We start from the raw sequence: 21,843 nt of genomic DNA, 5'->3' as shown, positions 1-21,843 counted from the left end.
AAGTACAAAGTAAATGATTTTTATAAAATGTAAATTTTTTGATAAAAAAAAAAATCTAAGGGAGACGGTCTTTCTATAATTCACAGGTTTCTGGATAATGGATCCATATGTGTGTATTAAAACATCCCCCACACTCAATAGTTCTTATGCCTTTCATGCCTTCCCAGCACTTGACTGGCTTTAGGCTATTGAAGTTCCAAACCAAAAGCTTAATCCACCCCCCTAAATTTAAAAACCAAGCATCATTGCTTCCCTACATACACATTTAGGAATTTAGCAGCATTTGTCACCAATAGATAATCTGGTAGAGTTACCTTGCATCTGTTCTGTATGTAATTAAATACATTTATAACCAACAAATAGATACTAACAAATCTAACAAATATATAGCAAGTAACATCAAAAGAATTGTTTAAAGTGTGTGGTATCCTTGTCTGTAAAAGTAAATAATAAAAAAAGACAAACTCCTTTATGGAGTCGACACAAAACATCTCTAGTGGCAGTTTCTATTTGCTGGGCAGAAAATTATAATTTTTAGCAATTACAGGAATGGTAAACCTTCAGGTTAGCTTTTAGTATGTTATAGAATTGCTTATTCTTAGCAAATTTTCAGTTGGTCTTCCATTTTCATTTGTTATAGTTTTTGATTTATTTGCTTTCCCTATCGGACTATTTCAAGCTTTCAAATGGGATGGGGGTCCACTGACATCACTAAAGTTGCAGCCAAAAAACTATTGCTCTATAAGGCTACAATTTTATTGCTACTGTTACACAGCCTTTTTGGGACTAGCTCATCCATATGGGCTAGAAATTGTGTCTTTTACAAAGATGTTGCTGATTCCACAAATAGAAAGGAAATCATGGTGTACTCACAGGGACCTTTCCCCCTGCTCTACCTCAGGATCAGCTTCATGCAAACCTTTCATGTTTTTCATTGTGAAGTGATGGATTTGTGCCCCACCCACTATGGAAAACAAGTCCCATAATCCTTCACTTCATAATGTAACAAGGTGAGGTAGGGGTTGCATGACACTCTGTCCAAAGCAAATAATTTTTTACATGAATACCTTTCCAGTGAAGTATCTTTAGAAAGCAATACTTCTTCTTTAATCTAGAACATACCACTTCCACTAATATGGGGCTTTTGGCTCAAATTAGATTCAGCAACCTGATGGTTAACTGAATCCAGGAAGTGCCTAGACCGTTATGGTCAGTGACACTCTAGATCTTTAAAGCTGTTAAACTGAAAGCCTGGATAGAGTATACAACTGCTGATTTCCCAATCTGTTAAAAATCGAAAAATGTCACTTTCAAAATTGTAAGTTTGCATTCATTTTCTATGTTAAAATCCCCTTCAAGTTATGCGTAGCCCTCAAAACTGTTGGATTCATAACCTTTACTACTTTTATTTCTGCTTCCGCTAGAAGTGATCAAGCCTTCAACAAGAAAAACCGAAAGATAAACACTGTGACCATGGACCCAGAAAAGAAGGAAAAGTGTGCAGCTCATTTTCACCATGGTGACAGACCCAGGAAGCTGCCAGCTAAGCCTCTTGTATTGCAGATCAATAACATGGATCATAGCGCATCTGAAAATTTGGACTGGAATGAGATAAAAATTGTCGGCACCTCACAAGATATTACTAAAAATTACTTTCGGTTAACTTGTGCTCCTGATCCATCCACTGTGCGACCAGTGCCAGTAAGCCTCAAAGTCTTGCTTGTGTTTATAGGGATCTAAACATGCCTCCTATTATTTCTCTCATGGGAAAACCAAGTCATTTAGCTGTTGGCATTTATTATATTTTACTAATTAATCTCATTTTCATTCTGCCTTTGTTCAACCTGTGTTTTATATTTCATTGGTTTGTCAGGGTCCTTGGAAACCAAAAAGTAGATGAGGCTAGATTTGTATTTATTTCAGTAACATACGGAGCTGTTTTTACTTCCTGGTTAGGAATCTCAGTGTCATTTGGCAGTGCATCTTTGAAATTTTGTTTTCATTTTCCCTTCTAAAGTATTTTGCTCAGAGTTCCGTTTCCTCAAAATATGGCTATGGACCAGTTAAGGATAACTAGGGCAGTTTATGTATTCAGTTAAATCACATCATAACTGGTCTTTGGCTTAAGCTTTTAGTAAAATCCAATAGTAAGCATTCAGCTGAAACCCAACCCTAACTGGCCTGTAGGCTAAGCAGCGTTGTTTGTAGACTCAGATCTTGACAAACTATGAGGTTGAAGGGTGAAGACACACAGAGCTACTAGTAGCAGATACTTGCCACGGCTACTAAAATAGACAATGCTGATCATTTACTGATAACTGTCTGTGTGTTTTAGCCGAGGCAATTTTCAGTATTGTCTATGGCAGGGTATTTTCTGGAGCTTAGTAGCCATAAAAAAGTAGCAGCCTACTAGTAGCTTCGTGTGTCTTCACTCTTAAGGCACATTCATTACTGAAAACTATTGGTACTATTTTTTGTTGGTACCACTTTAAAGGATATATTGTCTGTTGGTCTCTCAGCTTTACTTCTCCTTTAACATCATGTGCAGGGATGATTTTGTCACATAGCCATTCAAAAACTGGTGTTCTCTTTACAGTATCACTGGCAAACAATAAAACTGTATTTTGTTCCTTGTGTTTTTTCAGGTATTGAAAAAGTCGCTAGCAATGGTGAAAGCAGACTTTAAGAACAAGCAGGACTATGCATTTGCCCGTAATCAAATGAAATCCATACGGCAGGATTTAATGGTATTGTGTTTTAATCTGGAAGCCCAATAAAGTTTGTCTTTTCTTACCAATACCTATTCATGACTGTTTACATCTTTTTCCTTAGGTCCAAGGAATTCGTACAGAGTTCACTGTGGAAGTGTATGAAACCCATGCACGGATAGCACTTGAAAAGGTAGGGTAATAGTCCGTTGCAGTAATCATTGTGTTACAAAACACAGTATTAGGCCCAGGGCACACTGTGCTGATTCTCAGTCTGCGGATAAATGCTGCCCCTTCACTTGAATTGGCTCTCTGTCTGTGTGGAATCACTGTCAGCCCCAGTGGTTCCAGGTGCAGGCACAGAGCTTAGCAGCTGATTCTCCGCCTACATTTATTCATAGGCAGAGAGCCAGTGTGCCCTCATCCTTATAGGTATAGCTCACCTTTAAAATAACATTTAGCGAAACTTTGAAATTGGTGGTTTGTGTTTCTTTTTTTTTTTTTTTTTAATAAAAGTTATAGGAGGAGTGTCTATGTTCTTAATTATTCTTATTTAGTGTCTGTCCTTCTGTCCAGAGGTGCTTGTGTATGAAACATGAAGTAGGGTTAAATAAATGACAATGATTGGTGATTAATGGGGCTTGCATTTTTTCCATTCCTTGTGCTTTAGGGAGACCATGAGGAATTTAACAAGTGCCAAGCACAACTGAAAGCTCTATATGCAGAGAATCTTGCCGGGAACGTTGGAGAGTTCACAGCTTACCGGATCTTGTATTATATCTTCACAGAAAACTCTGGAGGTAAGTCTGCTCACTCTGTTGTGCAATGAGATTTCTGCACAGCATGGAAGAACCACACTCACGTTTCCCTACTTTGCCTTTAGATCTAACAACAGAGCTGGCACACCTGACAAAAGAACTGAAGGCCGATGCCTGTGTTGCACACGCACTCTCACTTAGAGAAGCATGGGCTCTTAAAAATTACCATCGCTTTTTCAAGCTCTACAGAGAATCTCCACGAATGTCTGGGTATCTCATCGATAAGTTTGCCGAGAGGGAGAGAAAAGCTGCCCTTAAGGCCATGATTAAAACGTATGTGAAGGCAATCCTGTTCGGGAAGCTTATGCAAACATTTTTTAGCAGTTGTTTTTTACTTAGTGTTTCATTGTGTTTTTATGGATGCAGTATAGTTTTTGCCACTGGTTTAAGGAAGGTGGATTACAGATATAATATAATATATCATATATATATATATATAAATATATAGTCACAGGCAGGAGTTCTCAAGTCTAGGCCTCACTTCAGGGAAAGTTTTTTTTGGAGCCTGGGTTCATCCCTACATTCCTAAGGGAGTTAATACCTCTTAACATTTCTGCCAGAAACGCCCAATAATAATATATAGTTAAAAGAGCCATTCCATCATGCATTTTTTATTTTATTTTTAGACTTAATATTTGCAGGGTTAACACTGTAAATGTAAATTTAAATAACACATTCTGGTGCCGTTTTTAATTGTTATATGTTCCTTATAAAAAGAGAGTGCTTTCATAAAATTGTGGGGATGCTCATATAAGGGGGGGTCAGATCTTTGCTTAGAACCAGAAGCCTTTCAAATATGTTGACCATACGCCCATTTGAGCAAAGCAGTTATGAACAAACTATCTTACTTGGTTTAATGGCAGCTAGTGCCTTTTGCAAAGTGGGTGTATCTTTTAAATATTTTGTTTTGGTCTCAAAAGCGATGCAAAGACTTTGCTGATTTAAACTGAAGCACCTTTTATATATAAGAAGCCGGTATTGACATAAAAGAAACTAAAGAACACTAGCTACATAGTTACGATTCTTTCCCTTAATTTATCATTTTATAATTTGTAATAAGTCGTGTCATGATTCTGCCACTCCTGTCCGGCCGCAGCAGCTACGATAACTGCCGCCAACGCCAGGCGCTTTAGATCTGACTACTGCAGCGACTGAATTCATGGGTGGAGCTTCAGGCAGCATCGTGACATTGCCTTTTTTTTTTTTTTATGTGACTGATGTTCTTCAGACACATTATGTCTGTACATGTTTCTTACATTTAAGGGAAGAACAAGAACTGTAAGGTAAATAACACTTGTTAAGTTGGAAAGGTTAGCTGGAATCTTGTTTTTCTTACATGTATACACAACCGTTTGTGCTCCCTTGGTAAGTATGCCATGAAATAAGCAGATAGAACATTATTAATGGTACACTTTACTTTTAACCCTTTTTCTTTATTCCAGGTACTCAGTATACTTGAGATTTCTACTTTTGACAAAGTATAAGTACACACTTGTTAATTTTCAACACGTGCTCTACCCCTCACTGCAATGTGTCAGCTGATTTATATATTATCTGACATAACTCCTTTATTCTTCTATTATCTTCCCTTGGCGTATGGTTATGTATTGGTGACTGTACAAGGCAAGGGGTATAGCATTTAATTCTGTCTGTCATATTAAAATGGAAACCCCAAGCCCCCGTTCTATAAATATTAATTGCTGAATGGGGCCAAGGAAGAGTGAAAAGTATATAGGGCTTTTTGTTCTGACATTTTATACATGTCATATAAAGGTGAAGACAAACAGAGCTAATAGTAGCAGCTACTTGTTGTGGCTACTAAAATAGAAAATACTGATCCATTTACTGATAACTGTCTGTGTGTTTTAGCAGAGGCAATTCTAAGTATTGTCTATGGCAGGGGATTTTCTTGTGTTTATTAGCTGTGAAAAAGCAGCTGCTACTATAGTAGTGTGTCTTCACCCTAAAGGTGGCCATACACGCACCGATAATATCGTACAAAACCTCGTTTCGTACGATATTCGGTGCGTGTATGGTATGTCGGCGAGTGGACTGATATCGCAGGAAGCTGCTGGTATCGGCCGACTCGCCGATCAGACCAGTTTGAAAATTTTGATCGGGCGATGGTCGCACGAAACATCGTCAGATTGCCACGTGTATGGCCAGCTTTAGAGAACACATATACACAAAATGGTGTTGGTAACCTAAAGCACCAAAGCTATTGAAAGAATGTGTTCAATTCTAAAGTTTTAAATATGTTATAAAGTGAATCTGTATAGTATAATTGGCTGTCTACAAAAGGTGGGTATGGGTTTTGCATAGTGATTGGGTGTCGCTGATTAGCTGATTATTTTACTTAAGATTATTTTAACATGTTTTTACTCCTTTTCCCCCCATTACTTCTCTCTGTTCATTCTTTAGTTTTCGGCCGGATCTCCCAGTTTCCTACATTCAGTCAGAACTGGCCTTCGCGAATGAGGAAGAGTGCCAGAGTTTCCTGTCTTCTCTATCTCTGGTGTTTGCAGGGAACGACGCCAGCAAGATCGATTGCAAGCTGAGCTTGGCGGTCTTGCCAAACTTCTAAATCAGTGCCTTTTATCAGTCCTGACTTGAGTTTGTTGTGGTCCCTTTCCCTCCCCCTGTTCCAGTTAAGACACTTAACTGCAGTTGTTTATTGCAATTATTTAATAAAAGTTACCATGTGTATATATAAAAACAATCATAACTAGTATTAAAGCGTGAATTTAAAAGTGTGAATTTAAACATTAAACAGTAGTCAAATAACTTATATCCTCCAAAGAGGTCTGACCCTGAGCCCAGGCCCGGAGCCTGTGTCCTGTCTACTAACCAAGTCCCATTCTGGGATTATCCATCTCCCTGGGGACCCCAGGCCTACCCGGTTACCCACTCACTTTACTAACTGCAACTTTTTAATTTCCTCTGGGGCTCAAAGTCGACCCCACCCCCCATGCTGCGACTAATGACTCCAACCTGTTAGGGAGGGAGGGATGCTGTCAGCTCCTGCTCCTCTTGCCCACCAAAGTTTTAGTGAGCTCACATCCGGGGAGGGTCTTCTTTTTAATCCCTGCCCTTACCTGTAACCCTGGGATATCCGGAAGAGGGGAAAGAAAGGGAGGGAAGTTGCCTCCTAGCTTAGTCATGCCCTTCTTCCCTTTTGTTTTACTCGGGTCATTGGCTTCCTTCCTTTAATGTGGCTTAGAACACATTTCATGCTCACACCAAGTGTGTAATAGGATTATAAGATGCGCTCCTGCGTGATATGGTCACTGTTTACAAGTGCCTGCCTCTGGATCAGAGGATGGAATGGTGTGGCCAATGCCTGTGAATCCCTTTCGGACGGGTGGATTTGCTTGTCAGAACAGTAGATTTCATTCAAAGTTCCATAATCTCTGTGATTTCCCTTATCTCGGCAAGAATACTATATTTTACTGTGTATATAATTTTATATATATATATATATATATATATATATTTAATTGTATATAGAACGTTCACGAGAATCGCCCTCAATAAGTCAAAAAATTATTTGGTAAACAACAGTATTAGGTTCCAGTGATTCTAAAGCAGTACAATCTGAAATTTCAAGGGAACTGTAAGGTCTCGGACGCCACTTAGCATTCATCAGACAAAGGCGCCATATGAGCAGGGTTCAGTAGCCCACCCTTCAGAATACTGTTATGGAAAAGAATAGTTTGGAAGCATTGCAGATGGAAATAAGTCACACTACCTTAAAGGAACAGTAACACCAAAAAATGTTATTAGCGAATATATATGAAATATTTCATATATGGATGGGGCCACAGCTCTGGGGGGTGCAAATATTTCATATATGGATGGGGCCACAGCTCTCGGGTGTCCTGATACTATTATTACATATATCTGCGGGGAGCCACAAGGTCAGAGGTCTGCAAATATTTCATATATGGAGGGGGCCACAGCTCTGGGGTGTCCTGATACTATTTTTTACATTTTTCAGTGGGGGCCACAAGGTCTGGGGTCGGCTGATCCTGTCAGTGTCTGGGGTCGGCTGATCCTGTCAGTGTCTGGGGTCGGCTGATCCTGTCAGTGTCTGGGGTCGGCTGATCCTGTCAGTGTCTGGGGTCGGCTGATCCTGTCAGTGTCTGGGGTCGGCTGATCCTGTCAGTGTCGGCTAATCCTGTCATTGTCTGGGGTCTGCTATTATTATAAGTGTGCTGCAGGGGAATACACATTTGGGGTTGGTAAATCCTATTACTGCATCTGATGGGGGTCACAGCTCTCGGGTGTCCTGATACTATTATTACATATATCTGCGGGGAACCACAAGGTCTGGGGTCTACAAATATTTCATATATGGATGGGGCCACAGCTCTGGGGTCTGCAAATTTTTCATATATGGATGGGGCCACAGCTCTGGGGTCTGCAAATTTTTCATATATGGATGGGGCCACAGCTCTGGGGTGTCCTGATACTATTATTACATATATCTGCGGGGAGCCACAAGGTCTGGGGTCTACAAATATTTCATATATGGATGGGGTCACAGCTCTCGGGTGTCCTAATACTATTATTACATATTTCAGCGGCGAGCCACAAGGTCTGGGGTCTGCAAATATTTCATATATGGATGGGGCCACAGCTCCCAAAAAAATGCCAAAAAACCCAGTTTAGGTGTCAAAATACAAGTTGCAGGGAGTTGCATGTAAAAAACTCCCAGCGATTGCAGAACGTAATACTGATGGGCAGGGACACTGTAGGGTTGGATGCAGGGAGTTGTTGTAGGAGAAAATACCAACCAAACCCAGTTTAGGTGTCAAAGTACAAGTTACAAAGAGTTGCATGTAAAAAACTCTCAGCGATTGCAGAACGTAATACTGATGGGCAGGGACACTGTAGGATTGGATGCAGGGAGTTGTTGCAGGAGAAAATACCAAAAAAACCCAGTTTAGGTGTCAAAGTACAAGTTACAAGGAGTTGCGTGTAAAAAACTCTCATAGCGATTGCAGAACGTAACACTGATGGGCAGGGACACTGTAGGATTGGATGCAGGGAGTTGGGAGGGACGGGCGGACCGGGAGCAGAACAGCAGATCAGGACCCCAGCAGGATTGACGTGGGCGCCAAAATGACATCATCAAAATCGCCGCCCACGTCTCACGCCCAGGCTTCTCTTAGTGGTTGCCGCGGTTCTATAGGAAGAAGCTCGGGCCGGCGGCCCCAGCTACAGACAGCCTGTTTCTGCTAGCCAGAAGCCCTGTAATTGGAAGGGGCTTCAGCCTCTGTATAGCAATTGCCCAGCGTTCTTCATTAGTCGGTAAAAAATAAACGTTATTTTATTCAATTTTATAGTATTAGCTACATTTTAGTATAAAGTTAAAAATGATGGTATATGTCTCCTTTAAAATATAATGTTATTATCAAGAACGAATAGGGCTTGTAATAATGCATGGGAAGGTTGGCAGGAATATTAGGTCACAAGGGCAGAGTTCAGGGTGCAGATGTCATTGGTGGTTCAGGGTCACATGAGGTCGTTTGCGGGCTATATATTGGGACCGCCGCTTATAAGGATGTTCCTTTCCTTACTGACATCACATGTGCAGGGAATTGTGGGATTGGGACGATGCAGGCTGAAGGCAGGCTGAGGACAGGCGACTACTGTTACATTTTATTTGAGTCACAAAGTAGTCAGCCAGATCAGCAGGGGAACAGGGGCGGGACTTAGGGAACTGTTCCAAACCATATTATTATATTAAAAGCTGCATATTTTTTAATTGATGTACATCGCAAAGTTATTTATGTTAATTTTTTCAAATAGCTTAAGTTGTGTTTGGGTGGAGTTCCCCTTTAAAGTAGGCAGCTGGGACTGGGGCATCAGCTTTGCCTACTAAATGCTTGTCTACATCCAAGGGCATCAAAAGAACATACATAAATAGCTGCATCCCATTCAACCAAACAAGCAGTCTCTGTTAAAAGGCCGTGTTACAGATGCCTGGATATACATTAAGGGGCTGATTTACTAACCCACGAATCCGACCCGAATTGGAAAAGTTCCGACTTGAAAACTAACATTTTGCGACTTTTTCGTATGTTTTGCGATTTTTTCGGCGTCTTTACGAATTTTTCGTTACCAATACGATTTTTGCGTAAAAACGCGAGTTTTTCGTAGCCTTTACGAAAGTTGCGTAAAATCTTTCGATTTTTCCGTAGCGTTAAAACTTACGCGAAAAGTTGCGCCTTTTTCGTAGCGTTAAAACTTAAAAGGTGCGAAGTTTCGCGTAAGTTTTAACGCTACGAAAAAAGCGCAACTTTCGTAATGGCTACGAAAAACTCACGTTTTTACACAAAAATCGTATTGTAACGAAAAATTCGTAAAGACGCCGAAAAAATCGCAAAACATACGAAAAAATCGCAAAATACCGATCTTTACGAAAAAACCGCAATCGGACTCATTTCGACCCGTTCGTGGGTTAGTAAATCAGCCCCTAAGAGTTAATAAAGCTTAGCTAGATTTTAACAATGAAAGAATTTATAACCCACAAAGCCCAGGATTTGAAGGAAGGATGAATAAACATTTGGCTAAAGGACAGAGTATGTTAATGAGTGGTTTGAAGGGATTCTGTCATGGAAAATAAGTTTTTTACAAATTACATAAGTTAATAGCACTCCTCCAGTAAAATCCTACAGTTACCCTTTTAGAATTATACCAGAACCAGCAACTGGAATGTTCACTTTCAAATAGACAAGGAAATCAATTAACTGGACCTCTATGGTTCCAGGATCAACGGTTCTCCCAGGGCCGCCAGCTTTTGGGCAAATCCATGAGCAGCTGTCACACCTCCTCGCAACTGTGTGTTACCCCTGTGTGGCTCCCTGGCATCTGTAGCACAACAAGGCAGGGAATATGTAGATAGGGTCAGGGTACAATATAAATCACTAACCCTATAAATGTATTGGGATATTTGTGTAACCTTTGTGTTTATATGACTTCAGGGACTGACACAGGGGACAAAAAATGCCCAGTTGGCTGCATGGCTTCCCTGAGCTTGCAGATACACAGATACACCTAAGCGCACAAGGGGCTATTAGAAAACATTACATGGGTGTCCAGTCCCAAGGGCAGCAGAAGACTCACCAATATTGTGCATAAGTTGGATTAAGTGGGTTTACTTTTAAAGCTTCCATCCCCTATATCAGTCCCCAACCAGTGGCTTGGGAGAACAAACAAACCATGTGTACTGCCAACCAGAGTCTGCTGTAGGCTGCCAGTTCACAAGGGGGTACCAAACAGCCAATCACAGCCCATGTTTGGCACCTCCAGGTACATTTTCCATGCTTGCGTTGCTCCCCAACTGTTTGAATGTGGCTCATTAGTAAAAAAAAAAAAAAAAAAAAAAAGTTTGGGGGTCCCTGCCCTAAATATAGGCTCTAATTCTGTAATTCATTGATAAGAATATGGGCTGAATTGTGCAGGGTCTAGTCATGGTTAAAGAGGCTGCTACATGTATTTTTAGCAATTTGTGGGATAAAGGAGCAGTTGCAAAGTCAGTATACAGTAGGTCTAGTAACCCTCATTAACCAGATTCTTGCTTTTAAGCAGGGGACCAATTAATGCTGCTTGGGGATTGGTTCTTATGGGTCCCCTGTTTAAGTTAAGGGATGTAATTCATCAATGAATTCTGTATTATATACTGTTTGTACTATATAATGCAAAGGGCATTTATGGTTTGATTTCCAAACAATTGTTTGCAGAGAAAATAACTTCTATTCATCAAAAGTAGCTAATGTACCAATATAGCTCCCCTGATAAATGGCCTCTTGCTCTACAGATTCATTCATTCAGATTCAGACTGAGGCCTATGCACATACCCATGGAAATGCCAACACTTACATAATAAGGAACAACTATAATAGTGCCCATAGGCACTCACCTGTGCGTTCATAAGATCAAAGCGCTTTCAGCTGTTACTCACCTTCTTTATTTTGGTTCCACAGCACGACGACCTGATTGACCTGGTGCAGAAGTTGCTGCGCTCATGGAACCAACCCCTGCAGCATTTGGCGCTGGAGGCTCCAGACAACATGGCGAGTAAAGTGAAAGAAGTAGAGGAACACGCTAAGATCCTGCAGGGAGGGATTGATAGGATTGCTGGAAGGGTAAGCAGCTATCCACCCAATACAAAGGGCATTGATATTCTGTTTGTCAACTGGGGGGGATTTATATTATGATATTATTAAAGGGGCAACACCAACCTGTAACCAACATGAGTTTAAAAAGGGATTGTGCCGAAAATGCTAAAAAATTCATAGTTATGGTAGTAGATAGTATTAGGCTGTGACACTGAGGTCCTAAGCTGCTCCACCAATAGCAGCCACAACAATTAGGGGCAGATTTATCAAAATGGGAGATTAGTGCTCACCACAGAAAAATTCACCCACTTTCTATTCATCCCTATGGGATTTTTAAAAGTGTATTTATTAAATGGTGAACTCTAGCTTTCACCCATTGGTGAATACGCTTCTAAAAATCCCATTGTAATGAATAGAAAGCGGGTGAATTTTTCTGTAGTGAGCTCTAATCTCATATTTTGATAAATCTGTTCAGATTTATCAACATTCTTATTTTCGTGGTTTTAAAGGTTTATGAAACCACAACTGAACTCATTTTCTCTAAAACAATGAATACCAAGTGATTTAAAAAAGCCTTTTAAAAAAGCATGAACTAAAAAGACGTAAAGAAAAGAAAGAAAGATGTAAAAATGCAAAAAACTAATTTTTCATATTGTCGCACAAATGAACATGTCAAAAAAACCCAAAACCTCTAAATCCATGAAACAAATAAAAATCTTCCAGTTGACCTTGACTTCTACATGCCCTGGACAGATTTGTCACAGTTTTGCTGCATAATAAATAGCAAAAAAAAATCACAGCTTTTTCCGTGAATCATATATTTGCACAAAAAAATACGGCCTTTAATAAATGACCCCCTAAGATCGTTCTACGACTACAATATAGATAATGAATGCAAGGATCTGATTTGAATTTTTTTATGGATCACAGTAGTGGTGCAATGTCACCCCTATGTTTGTAAATTAGCTTATATATATATTACTTTTGCCATTAATCACACCAGCCAGGATATGTGATACTATGGGTCTAGCAAAACTAACAGTGCCCTTAACTTTAGATGCAAAGCAATCTGGGAGATGACTTCTACCCTCAGTGGTTCGGCCCGTTGGATCCCAGGATGCCAAAAGGAGATTCGGAGAGTTACGCCCTCTATCACTTGCTGCACTGTTTCCGGAGGGATTCCAACAAGATAGACAACTACCTGAAGATCCTGCGGTGCCGCATGGTGCATGCCAGCAACTGCTAAAGGCGCCACTTGGGCGTCACTCTGTCTGCAATGTCACCTCTATGGTTAGACATCCTAGCTCTGTTCTTTTACTGCACTTACTCCTTATCTAGGGATGTGCCCGACTGAATTACATCAGGGGACATATTTATTATGTGTAAGCCAGCATCAGATCTTTGCTTTTGTTTTCTAACTTGTAGGTAAATGTATAAAACTTATTGCTGACTGGTTGCTATGGGCAACATCACTAGTGATGTTGGCTTACACACTATAATAAATATGCCCCCAACTGTTCTAAACCTGAAGCCTTCAAATCAACCAAACTGACACTATGACCCATTAATAAATATTTTACTGTAATTGTTTCCACCCTAATTCCCATGCCCCAACCTCTAAAATGTGATGATATCAGATATAAATATACAGGCCGGCCTTTATCCATTATCCTTATCTAAGTCCTATGAGTAGGATGAGATCAATCACTGCATTCCCGCTGGTTTTGGAGGCACAGAGGGTTCTTCCTCTTGGAAAACCCAAAATCCCATGTGCTCATGGACTTTTTTCTGCACAACATTATGATTTGCAAGACATAGGCTGAGAGTGAAAATAGTGCAGCCGATCATTGTTGGCTTTCCCATAGCAAATTAATTCCACCATAGTGTCCCCCCAGTGAGACAATTTGACCCCTGTGGGGTACAGTGTCTTATATGGGACATTTTTATGAGTGTCACTGCTGGGAACAAGTATGGACCATTGTAGGGCCACCCCCAGGTATGGATTTTAGCCTTCACCACTGAATGGCAGAAGGACACTGACAGTCATAAATAAAAAATGGTGCCTTTTTAGCAGTGCTTTTTTGCATTCCCCCCAACTGTTTTATTGGAAAGTGCTGCTGGGGGGTTTATGCTCCACGTAGAGGTGTTTTTGTTCTGCACATCAGTCTTAATGCTCAAATGATCCAAAAATCCTAGTAGAGATATGACAACAAATTATATAACCAGGTTGCCCCCTGCAGTTTGGGTCAAAATCTAAACATAGAAGCAGAATCAACCCTTTCGGTAACACTGAGCCACAGCGTCAGGCTTCTGGTAGAGAATAGCAATGCGCCACAGACCCCTTAAGGCTTATATCACAATTGGCAGTAAGAAAACAGTGTGAATTGCTGTGGGCTGCTTCCCTTTATAATTAAAAGAAGCCTGTGTGGCTGCAAATGCCACCAAAAAGTATTATTTATACAGCACAGACACATTCTGAAGTGCTTTATAGAGATTAAATGTATTCACATCAGTCCCTGCCCTAGTGGAGCTTACAATCTAAGGTCCCTATCACATTTACTAGGAGCCAACCTGCCTGTAGGTTGGGAGGAAAAGCAGAGTAGCCGGAGGAACCCCAAGTAGGCACAGGGATAACATGCAAGCTCCTTGCAGATGGCCCTGCCTGGAATTGAACCCAGTACCCCCACCCAGTGCTGCAAGGCGCAATGCTAACCATCCTAGTGGTGCCTTTAAACATATACACATCTTTTCAGGATTTTGCCACTTTATGTGAGATAACGTATAAAACATAGCACCTCTATACAAGCTAATGGCATAATGATGTACATAAAGATGTTTTATAGTTCTGTGAGGCAAATGATACCTGTTGGCAGCAATAAATTCTATGCAGTCTCTCTTGCTTCACCTTTATTTCCATATAAATAAAAGGGACAAAGGAGTTTGAATATTGATTCTGTAATGATCTTTTTAATGGACAAACACACATCTTGCTGATAGATGTAACAGTGAGTTGTCACAGACCATAGATTTATTGCATTTGCATTTATTACTGACTGACCAGTGAGTCGATGGCAAGAAAATATTTAGTAAATATTGCCCTTTATTCTAACATCACATCCCAGTAACAGCTCGTTCACGGAGACTCTGGCAGAACCTTAGATAATATAAAGTTGATCATTAGTTTGCCCAAATTTAATTTGCATTATGAAGACCAATTACTTTTTGGTTATATAGCATAAGTGAGTATGGCATAGCTGTCTACTTTTAAAAAGGGAAGACCTAGCCAATCCTATGCCTCGGTGGTTGTCAGGCTTATTCAGATCAAGAACCCGAGGCCCATAGTTGAGTCAGGCCCCTTTTGCTCACAGAGAGAGGTTAAAGACTTTAGTATCTGCAACATTAAATATGTGTTCACCTAACATTTTACTCTAACTGCCCTTCAAGATGGGTTCCATGGGCCCAGCTAAGGTTCTGAAGCCCCCAAGGGGGGCACCCTCACCGTTTGGGAACCTTTGTGTTTAAATGAAATATGAAGGATGGTTAATTATAAAATTATGTCTTAAGGCTAAGACTTATTTGACAGACAGAACCCCACTTCTGATAATGGTATAGCAGACTACCAGCTCAACATTTAGCAGTTGCGAAAGTCAGAGTTTGGCCACTGTATTAAGAAAATGAGCAGTACCCCAGCTTCTAAGGGTGCTACTAAGGGTGCTGCTAAGGGTGCAATGGTCTGCACTGCTGCCTTAAAGCACTATGGTACAAGGTTCAGTTTACAGAACCTAAACTGGTCTCTGTATTACCCAAACCCCCATATGCAATAAAAGGCACTAAGTTTGCCCAGTAGCAGGAACCCATAGCAACCACTAAGATATCTGAAGTCCCTTAAGATGTTAGAATAAAGAATATGGATTATTAGAAGCTTTAAATAAGCAGAACAGGCCCAGTTCCATGACACAAAATATTTATTATATAGGGGCCGATTCACTAAAGTGCGATAAAACGTGCGCTATTTATAGCGTGTGTTAAAAATGTTATCGTGTCTAAATTATCGCGTCTTAACGCACGATTCACTATAAGCATACTTGCGCTATTTTACACGCGATATGGCATGCATTATTTAACTCGTGATGACTATTTCCATGCGGTATTTGACGGTGCATGCGCTAAATAACGCACGCGCTTAGTAGCCGCATATAAATAGTAGCTTATAAATAGTGTATATAAATTGTCACCGCATATAAATAGTAGCCACATATAAATGGTAGCATATACAGTGGCTTGCAAAAGTATTCGGCCCCCTTGAACTTTTCCATATTTTGTCACATTACAGCCACAAACATGAATCAATTTTATTGGAATTCCACGTGAAAGACCAATACAAAGTGGTGTATACGTGAGAAGTGGAAGGAAAATCATACATGATTCCAAACATTTTTTACAAATAAATAACTGCAAAGTGGGGTGTGCGTAATTATTCAGCCCCCTGAGTCAATACTTTGTAGAACCACCTTTTGCTGCAATTACAGCTGCCAGTCTTTTAGGGTATGTCTCTACCAGCTTTGCACATCTACAGACTGAAATCCTTGCCCATTCTTCTTTGCAAAACAGCTCCAGCTCAGTCAGATTAGATGGACAGCGTTTGTGAACAGCAGTTTTCAGATCTTGCCACAGATTCTCCATTGGATTTAGATCTGGACTTTGACTGGGCCATTCTAACACATGGATATGTTTTGTTTTAAACCATTCCATTGTTGCCCTGGCTTTATGTTTAGGGTCGTTGTCCTGCTGGAAGGTGAACCTCCGCCCCAGTCTCAAGTCTTTTGCAGACTACAAGAGGTTTTCTTCCAAGATTGCCCTGTATTTGGCTCCATCCATCTTCCCATCAACTCTGACCAGCTTCTTTGTCCCTGCTGAAGAGAAGCCCCCCCAGAGCATGATGCTGCCACCACCATATTTGACAGTGGGGATGGTGTGTTCAGAGTGATGTGCAGTGTTAGTTTTCCGCCACACATAGCGTTTTGCATTTTGGCCAAAAAGTTCCATTTTGGTCTCATCTGACCAGAGCACCTTCTTCCACATGTTTGCTGTGTCCCCCACATGGCTTGTGGCAAACGGGACGGTTTTCTGTTAACAATGGTTTTCTTCTTGCCACTCTTCCATAAAGGCCAACTTTGTGCAGTGCACAACTAATAGTTGTCCTATGGACAGATTCCCCCACCTGAGCTGTAGATCTCTGCAGCTCGTCCAGAGTCACCATGGGCCTCTTGGCTGCATTTCAGCGCTCTCCTTGTTCGGCCTGTGAGTTTAGGTGGACGGCCTTGTCTTGGTAGGTTTACAGTTGTGCCATACTCCTTCCATTTCTGAATGATCGCTTGAACAGTGATCCGTGGGATGTTCAAGGCTTTGGAAATCTTTTTGTAGCCTAAGCCTGCTTTAAATTTCTCAATAACTTTATCCCTGACCTGTGTGGCGTGTTCTTTGGACTTCATGGTGTTGTTGCTCCCAATATTCTCTTAGACACCCTCTGAGGCCTTCACAGAGCAGCTGTATTTGTACTGACATTAGATTACACACAGGTGCACTCAGGCCAAAGGGGGCTGAATAATTACGCACACCCCACTTTGCAGTTATTTACTGTATTTGTAAAAAATGTTTGGAATCATGTATGATTTTCGTTCCACTTCTCACGTGTACACCACTTTGTATTGGTCTTTCACGTGGAATTCCAATAAAATTGATTCATGTTTGTGACTGTAATGTGACAAAATGTGGAAAAGTTCAAGGGGGCCGAATACTTTTGCAAGCCACTGTATATAGGTCGAACGGGTTAAATTTGCCATTTTTTGTTTGATTGATCAATCTTAAAAATGTAAGTTCCAAAAATGTAATTTTGAGAAAATTGGAGATTGTGTTTTCTTAACATTTGTTTATAGTGAAATGGAATAATTAACCCCTTACCGTATCAGCCAATCATCATGTCTAATTGGCTTCAAAAGATTTCCACCTTATGTTTGTCCTTTGACAATATGGGGGGCATATATGTGCAAATTGGAAGCAAAAAAAAGTGCAAAAGAAAGGCAACATTTTCACAAATCATTGGCTCGGTTATGTGCTCATTTTTGAGCCATTCCTTCTGTTCCCCTATGACTCCCTGTATGTTCATGAGAGTTTGTGTGATTCCATCCCCCTCACTATTGGCTTTATTGGCCCAATTGCTCATTCATTCTGACTATGCTGTGTATTCCTGGTGCAAAGTCTGAGCAAAGATACTGAAAGCCAATTTGTCTGAAATTCGGTGTTGTTATTGTGACCATCTCTGTCCCTCAGAGGAAAGATTAGAGACCCTCATGGAAGAGCTGGAGCCGGAGCAGCAGGAGCGCATTGTGACTTTTTTAGCTTTGTTGGATAAAGCAGAGAAAATTGCCAGTTCCAGGTTCGCTGCCAGAATTACTCAGAGTCAGAGGTAAGGATTATTATTATTATTATTGTCCAGCAGATCCCCATACCTCCCAACTGTTCCACTTTACGCGGGACAGTCCCGATTTTGCCACCCTGTCCCGCTGTCCCGGATAGCTGCGGATTTGTCCCGTTTTCTAAAGTGCTCTGCTCCCGTGACGTCACACGCTCGTCTCTCCTTAGCGCCGCAACTCGCTCAGTTCAGTTCTAACATAAAGGCATTCACAGTGCAGAAGCTGCAGCGCTCAAGAGACGTGCGTGTGACGTCACCAGGAGGAGAAGAAGAGCCCTGGGGCGCAGCCGGAGGAATCGGGCGGGTGGTGGTAGGAGCAGGGGGAGCCACAGAAAGCAGGGGGATGCTGGGGAGGACACTGGAGGAAGGTAAGGGGCAGCTGGAGGATGCTGGCAGGCAGCTGGAGGAAGGTAAGGGGCAGCTGAAGGATGTTGGGGGGAGCTGAAGGATGTTGGGGAGGATGTTGGGGGGAGCTGAAGGATGTTGGGGAGGATGTTGGGGGGGAGCTGAAGGATGTTGGGGGAGGTGAAGGATGTTTGGGAGGACGCTGGGGTGAGCTGAAGGATGTTGGGGGGAGCTGGAGGATGTTGAGGGGAGCTGAAGGATGTTGGGGAGGACACTGGGGTGAGCTGAAGGATGTTGGGGGGAGCTGAAGGATGTTGGGGAGGACGCTGGGAGGAGCTGGAGGAAGGTAAGGGGCAGCTGAAGGATGTTGGGAAGGACGCTGGGGGGAGCTGAAGGATGTTGGGTGGATGCTGGGGCAGCTGAAGGATGTTGGGGAGGACGCTGGGAGGAGCTGGAGGAAGGTAAAGGGCAGCTGAAGGATGTTGGGAAGGACGCTGGGGGGAGCTGGAGGATGTTGGGTGGATGCTGGGGGCAGCTGAAGGATGTTGGGGAGGACGCTGGGAGGAGCTGGAGGAAGGTAAGGGGCAGCTGAAGGATGTTGGGGAGGATGCTGCAACTCGCTCAGTTCAGTTCTAACATAAAGGCATTCACAGTGCAGAAGCTGCAGTGCTCAAGAGACGTGCGTGTGACGTCACCAGGAGGAGAAGAAGAGCCCTGGGGAGCAGCCGGAGGAATCGGGCGGGTGGTGGTAGGAGCAGGGGGAGCCACAGAAAGCAGGGGGATGCTGGGGAGGACACTGGAGGAAGGTAAGGGGCAGCTGGAGGAAGGTAAGGGGCAGCTGAAGGATGTTGGGGGGAGCTGAAGGATGTTGGGGAGGATGTTGGGGGGAGCTGAAGGATGTTGGGGAGGATGTTGGGGGGAGCTGAAGGATGTTGGGGGAGGTGAAGGATGTTGGGGAGGACGCTGGGGTGAGCTGAAGGATGTTGGGGAGGATGTTGGGGGGAGCTGAAGGATGTTGGGGAGGATGTTGGGGGGAGCTGAAGGATGTTGGGGAGGACACTGGGGTGAGCTGAAGGATGTTGGGGAGGATGTTGGGGGGAGCTGAAGGATGTTGGGGAGGACGCTGGGAGGAGCTGGAGGAAGGTAAGGGGCAGCTGAAGGATGTTGGGAAGGACACTGGGGGGAGCTGAAGGATGTTGGGTGGATGCTGCTGCAGCTGAAGGATGTTGGGGAGGACGCTGGGAGGAGCTGGAGGAAGGTAAAGGGCAGCTGAAGGATGTTGGGAAGGACGCTGGGGGGAGCTGGAGGATGTTGGGTGGATGCTGGGGGCAGCTGAAGGATGTTGGGGAGGACGCTGGGAGGAGCTGGAGGAAGGTAAGGGGCAGCTGAAGGATGTTGGGGAGGATGCTGCAGTGGGGAGCAGCCCATAGTAGGGGGACACTGCGGGAGGACCAGCAATGTTTTAGGGGGTCCCTGCTCTAGCGCCAATGCAAAACATAACACCTGGCTACCAATGTCTGTCATGAGTCTGTCATTAAATACAGGTGCCACAGTGCATAATGAAATCCTAAGGGCCACAATATGTCATAAAATGATTGGGGCCACCGTGTCTGTCTTCTGGTGCACTTTGTGTATGTTATGCTTTTCAGGTGTGGTTTTGTAAAATGGGCCTGTTTGGGGGGGCATGGCCATAAAGTGGGCGTGACCTAAACATTTTTTTAGACATTTTTATCCCTCCTTCTGCTTTTCAAATGTTGGGAGGTATGGATCCCATAGTATATTCTACAGTGATCAGGAGGAGAAGTGCCCTAGTGCATCTCTGGCTAATTAAGCAATACTTATACTGAGCCAAACCGACATCTTATGTGGGGTCTGTACCCAGATTCCAGGGGCCCCAGGACCAAGCAGCCCATTGCCACATATAAACAGTCACTGGATAGTGCACATTGCTCAGATTTGGATAGGGATTGGCAGCCTTACACATAGGCGGAGTATAGGCACTATAACACTGGCACTGATACACAACATTGGCCCCACTGTAACTAGAACTGAACAAAACAATCGCAAATGTAAAAAAATGTAGTAAGTGCAAAAAAACAACAACAACAAATATATAAAAGCACAATGAGCATTTTAACCCTTTCACTGCCAGCCATTTTGAACAAAGCGGAACTTCTACTGCCAGACAGTTTTTGAACATTTTGCACTGTTTCACTTTAGGGGCCTTTCCTTGGGGGGACTTTTAGTTTACCCAGGAAAACAATATATTGTTTTTTTCAGGACAACCTAAGCTTTTAAAATATGGTAGAATTTTTGTGTAATTCCAATTTTTTAACAAGATATAGGCTTCTAAATGTCTAAAAAATGAAAAAAAATTATATTTTCCATAATATAAACACATACCAGAAACAAAAATTATTTTATGCATGAAAATACACCTGATTTGGAAAGTCCCATGTCTCCTGAACGTGCCAATACCAAATATATATAGTTTTATGGAGATTTCTCACTTGTATAGGTCACAAACTCCCAGCAGTAACCTACCTAATTTCCAAAGCACTGCTCCAGAAAGCTGCATACTTTAGATTTTAAGGCCAAAAATTCCGCTAACAGAAAGTTTATCCCAGAAAATGTTACATTTTTAGAAAGAAGAGATTCTGGGGAATCCAGAATAGGCACAACTGTCTGTCTACTCCAAACTATCAAGTCGCAATGCTTTCCTAAAGTTATTGGTTTTTATCAAAATTTGTGAAATTTTTTTAAAATCGCTTCAAAGCTTCCAGTCTATAGTATCTTAACTCCTAAAGGTCATAAAGTAACCAAATAAAACACCCTAAATATGAATGCCAGGGGTCTACTGAACAGTTTGATGCCCAATATGTATAGGTTTACCTAAGTATGTGGCATGTAGGGGCCCCAATGTGAACATATACCCATATGTACTGTCATTTCTGTCATTTCAGCTTCTGCAAAATCAACATTTACATCATTACATGTGGGATAAAGCTAGTAAAAAGTACATTCACCCCAGAAGGCCATATATTTTTGGAAAGTACACATTCCCCCGAATCTAAAATGGGTACCCATGTCTTTCTACTCCAAAGTACCAAGCCGAAAAGCTTTCCTAAAGTTGGCAATTTTGATAACATTTCCAAAAATCCACTCAAAGCTTCCACTATGCAGCATCTTATTTTCTACAGGTCATTAGGTACCAAGACAAAACACCCTAAATATGAACCCCAGAGGTCTACTGAACAGTTTGATGCCCAATATGTATAGGTTTACCTAAGTATGTGGCATGTAGGGGCCCCAATGTGAACATATACCCATATGTACTGTCATTTCTGTCATTTCAGCTTCTGCAAAATCAACAT

The 21,843-nt window shown here is 42.0% G+C and overlaps 2 protein-coding genes across 2 annotated transcripts; both read left to right on the top strand.

Moving 5' to 3' along the window:
* Positions 1–1,009: 1,009 nt before the first annotated feature.
* leng8 (leukocyte receptor cluster (LRC) member 8) lies at positions 1,010–6,245 on the top strand. The gene is made up of 7 exons (XM_031906443.1): positions 1,010–1,318; positions 1,425–1,701; positions 2,646–2,747; positions 2,833–2,901; positions 3,379–3,508; positions 3,592–3,799; positions 5,948–6,245. Exons 1-7 carry the CDS (start codon positions 1,302–1,304, stop codon positions 6,108–6,110), a joined length of 966 nt encoding a protein of 321 aa, XP_031762303.1. The 5' UTR covers positions 1,010–1,301; the 3' UTR covers positions 6,111–6,245.
* Positions 6,246–11,004: 4,759 nt separating this feature from the next.
* Positions 11,005–13,012, top strand: LOC100498019 (prolactin). The gene is made up of 3 exons (XM_031906542.1): positions 11,005–11,066; positions 11,469–11,679; positions 12,710–13,012. Exons 1-3 carry the CDS (start codon positions 11,005–11,007, stop codon positions 12,896–12,898), a joined length of 462 nt encoding a protein of 153 aa, XP_031762402.1. The 3' UTR covers positions 12,899–13,012.
* The last annotated feature ends 8,831 nt before the right edge of the window (positions 13,013–21,843 follow it).

This window comes from Xenopus tropicalis, chromosome 7, assembly GCF_000004195.4.
Source record: "Xenopus tropicalis strain Nigerian chromosome 7, UCB_Xtro_10.0, whole genome shotgun sequence".
NCBI classification, from domain to species: Eukaryota; Metazoa; Chordata; class Amphibia; order Anura; family Pipidae; genus Xenopus; species Xenopus tropicalis.
This window is presented reverse-complemented; position numbering and strand designations above follow the sequence as displayed.

Bases quoted from the DNA above. Each gene is read 5' to 3' on its own strand.
- LOC100498019 (XM_031906542.1), top strand. From the start codon at position 11,005: ATGGTTAAAGAGGCTGCTACATGTATTTTTAGCAATTTGTGGGATAAA. The intron at 11,067-11,468 runs GTCAGTATACAG...TGCGTTCATAAG, and splicing joins GATAAAGGAGCAGTTGCAAA to ATCAAAGCGCTTTCAGCTGT. The intron at 11,680-12,709 runs GTAAGCAGCTAT...CCTTAACTTTAG, and splicing joins TTGATAGGATTGCTGGAAGG to ATGCAAAGCAATCTGGGAGA.
- leng8 (XM_031906443.1), top strand. The intron at 2,902-3,378 runs GTAGGGTAATAG...CTTGTGCTTTAG, and splicing joins CACGGATAGCACTTGAAAAG to GGAGACCATGAGGAATTTAA. The intron at 3,800-5,947 runs GTATGTGAAGGC...TTCATTCTTTAG, and splicing joins CTTAAGGCCATGATTAAAAC to TTTTCGGCCGGATCTCCCAG.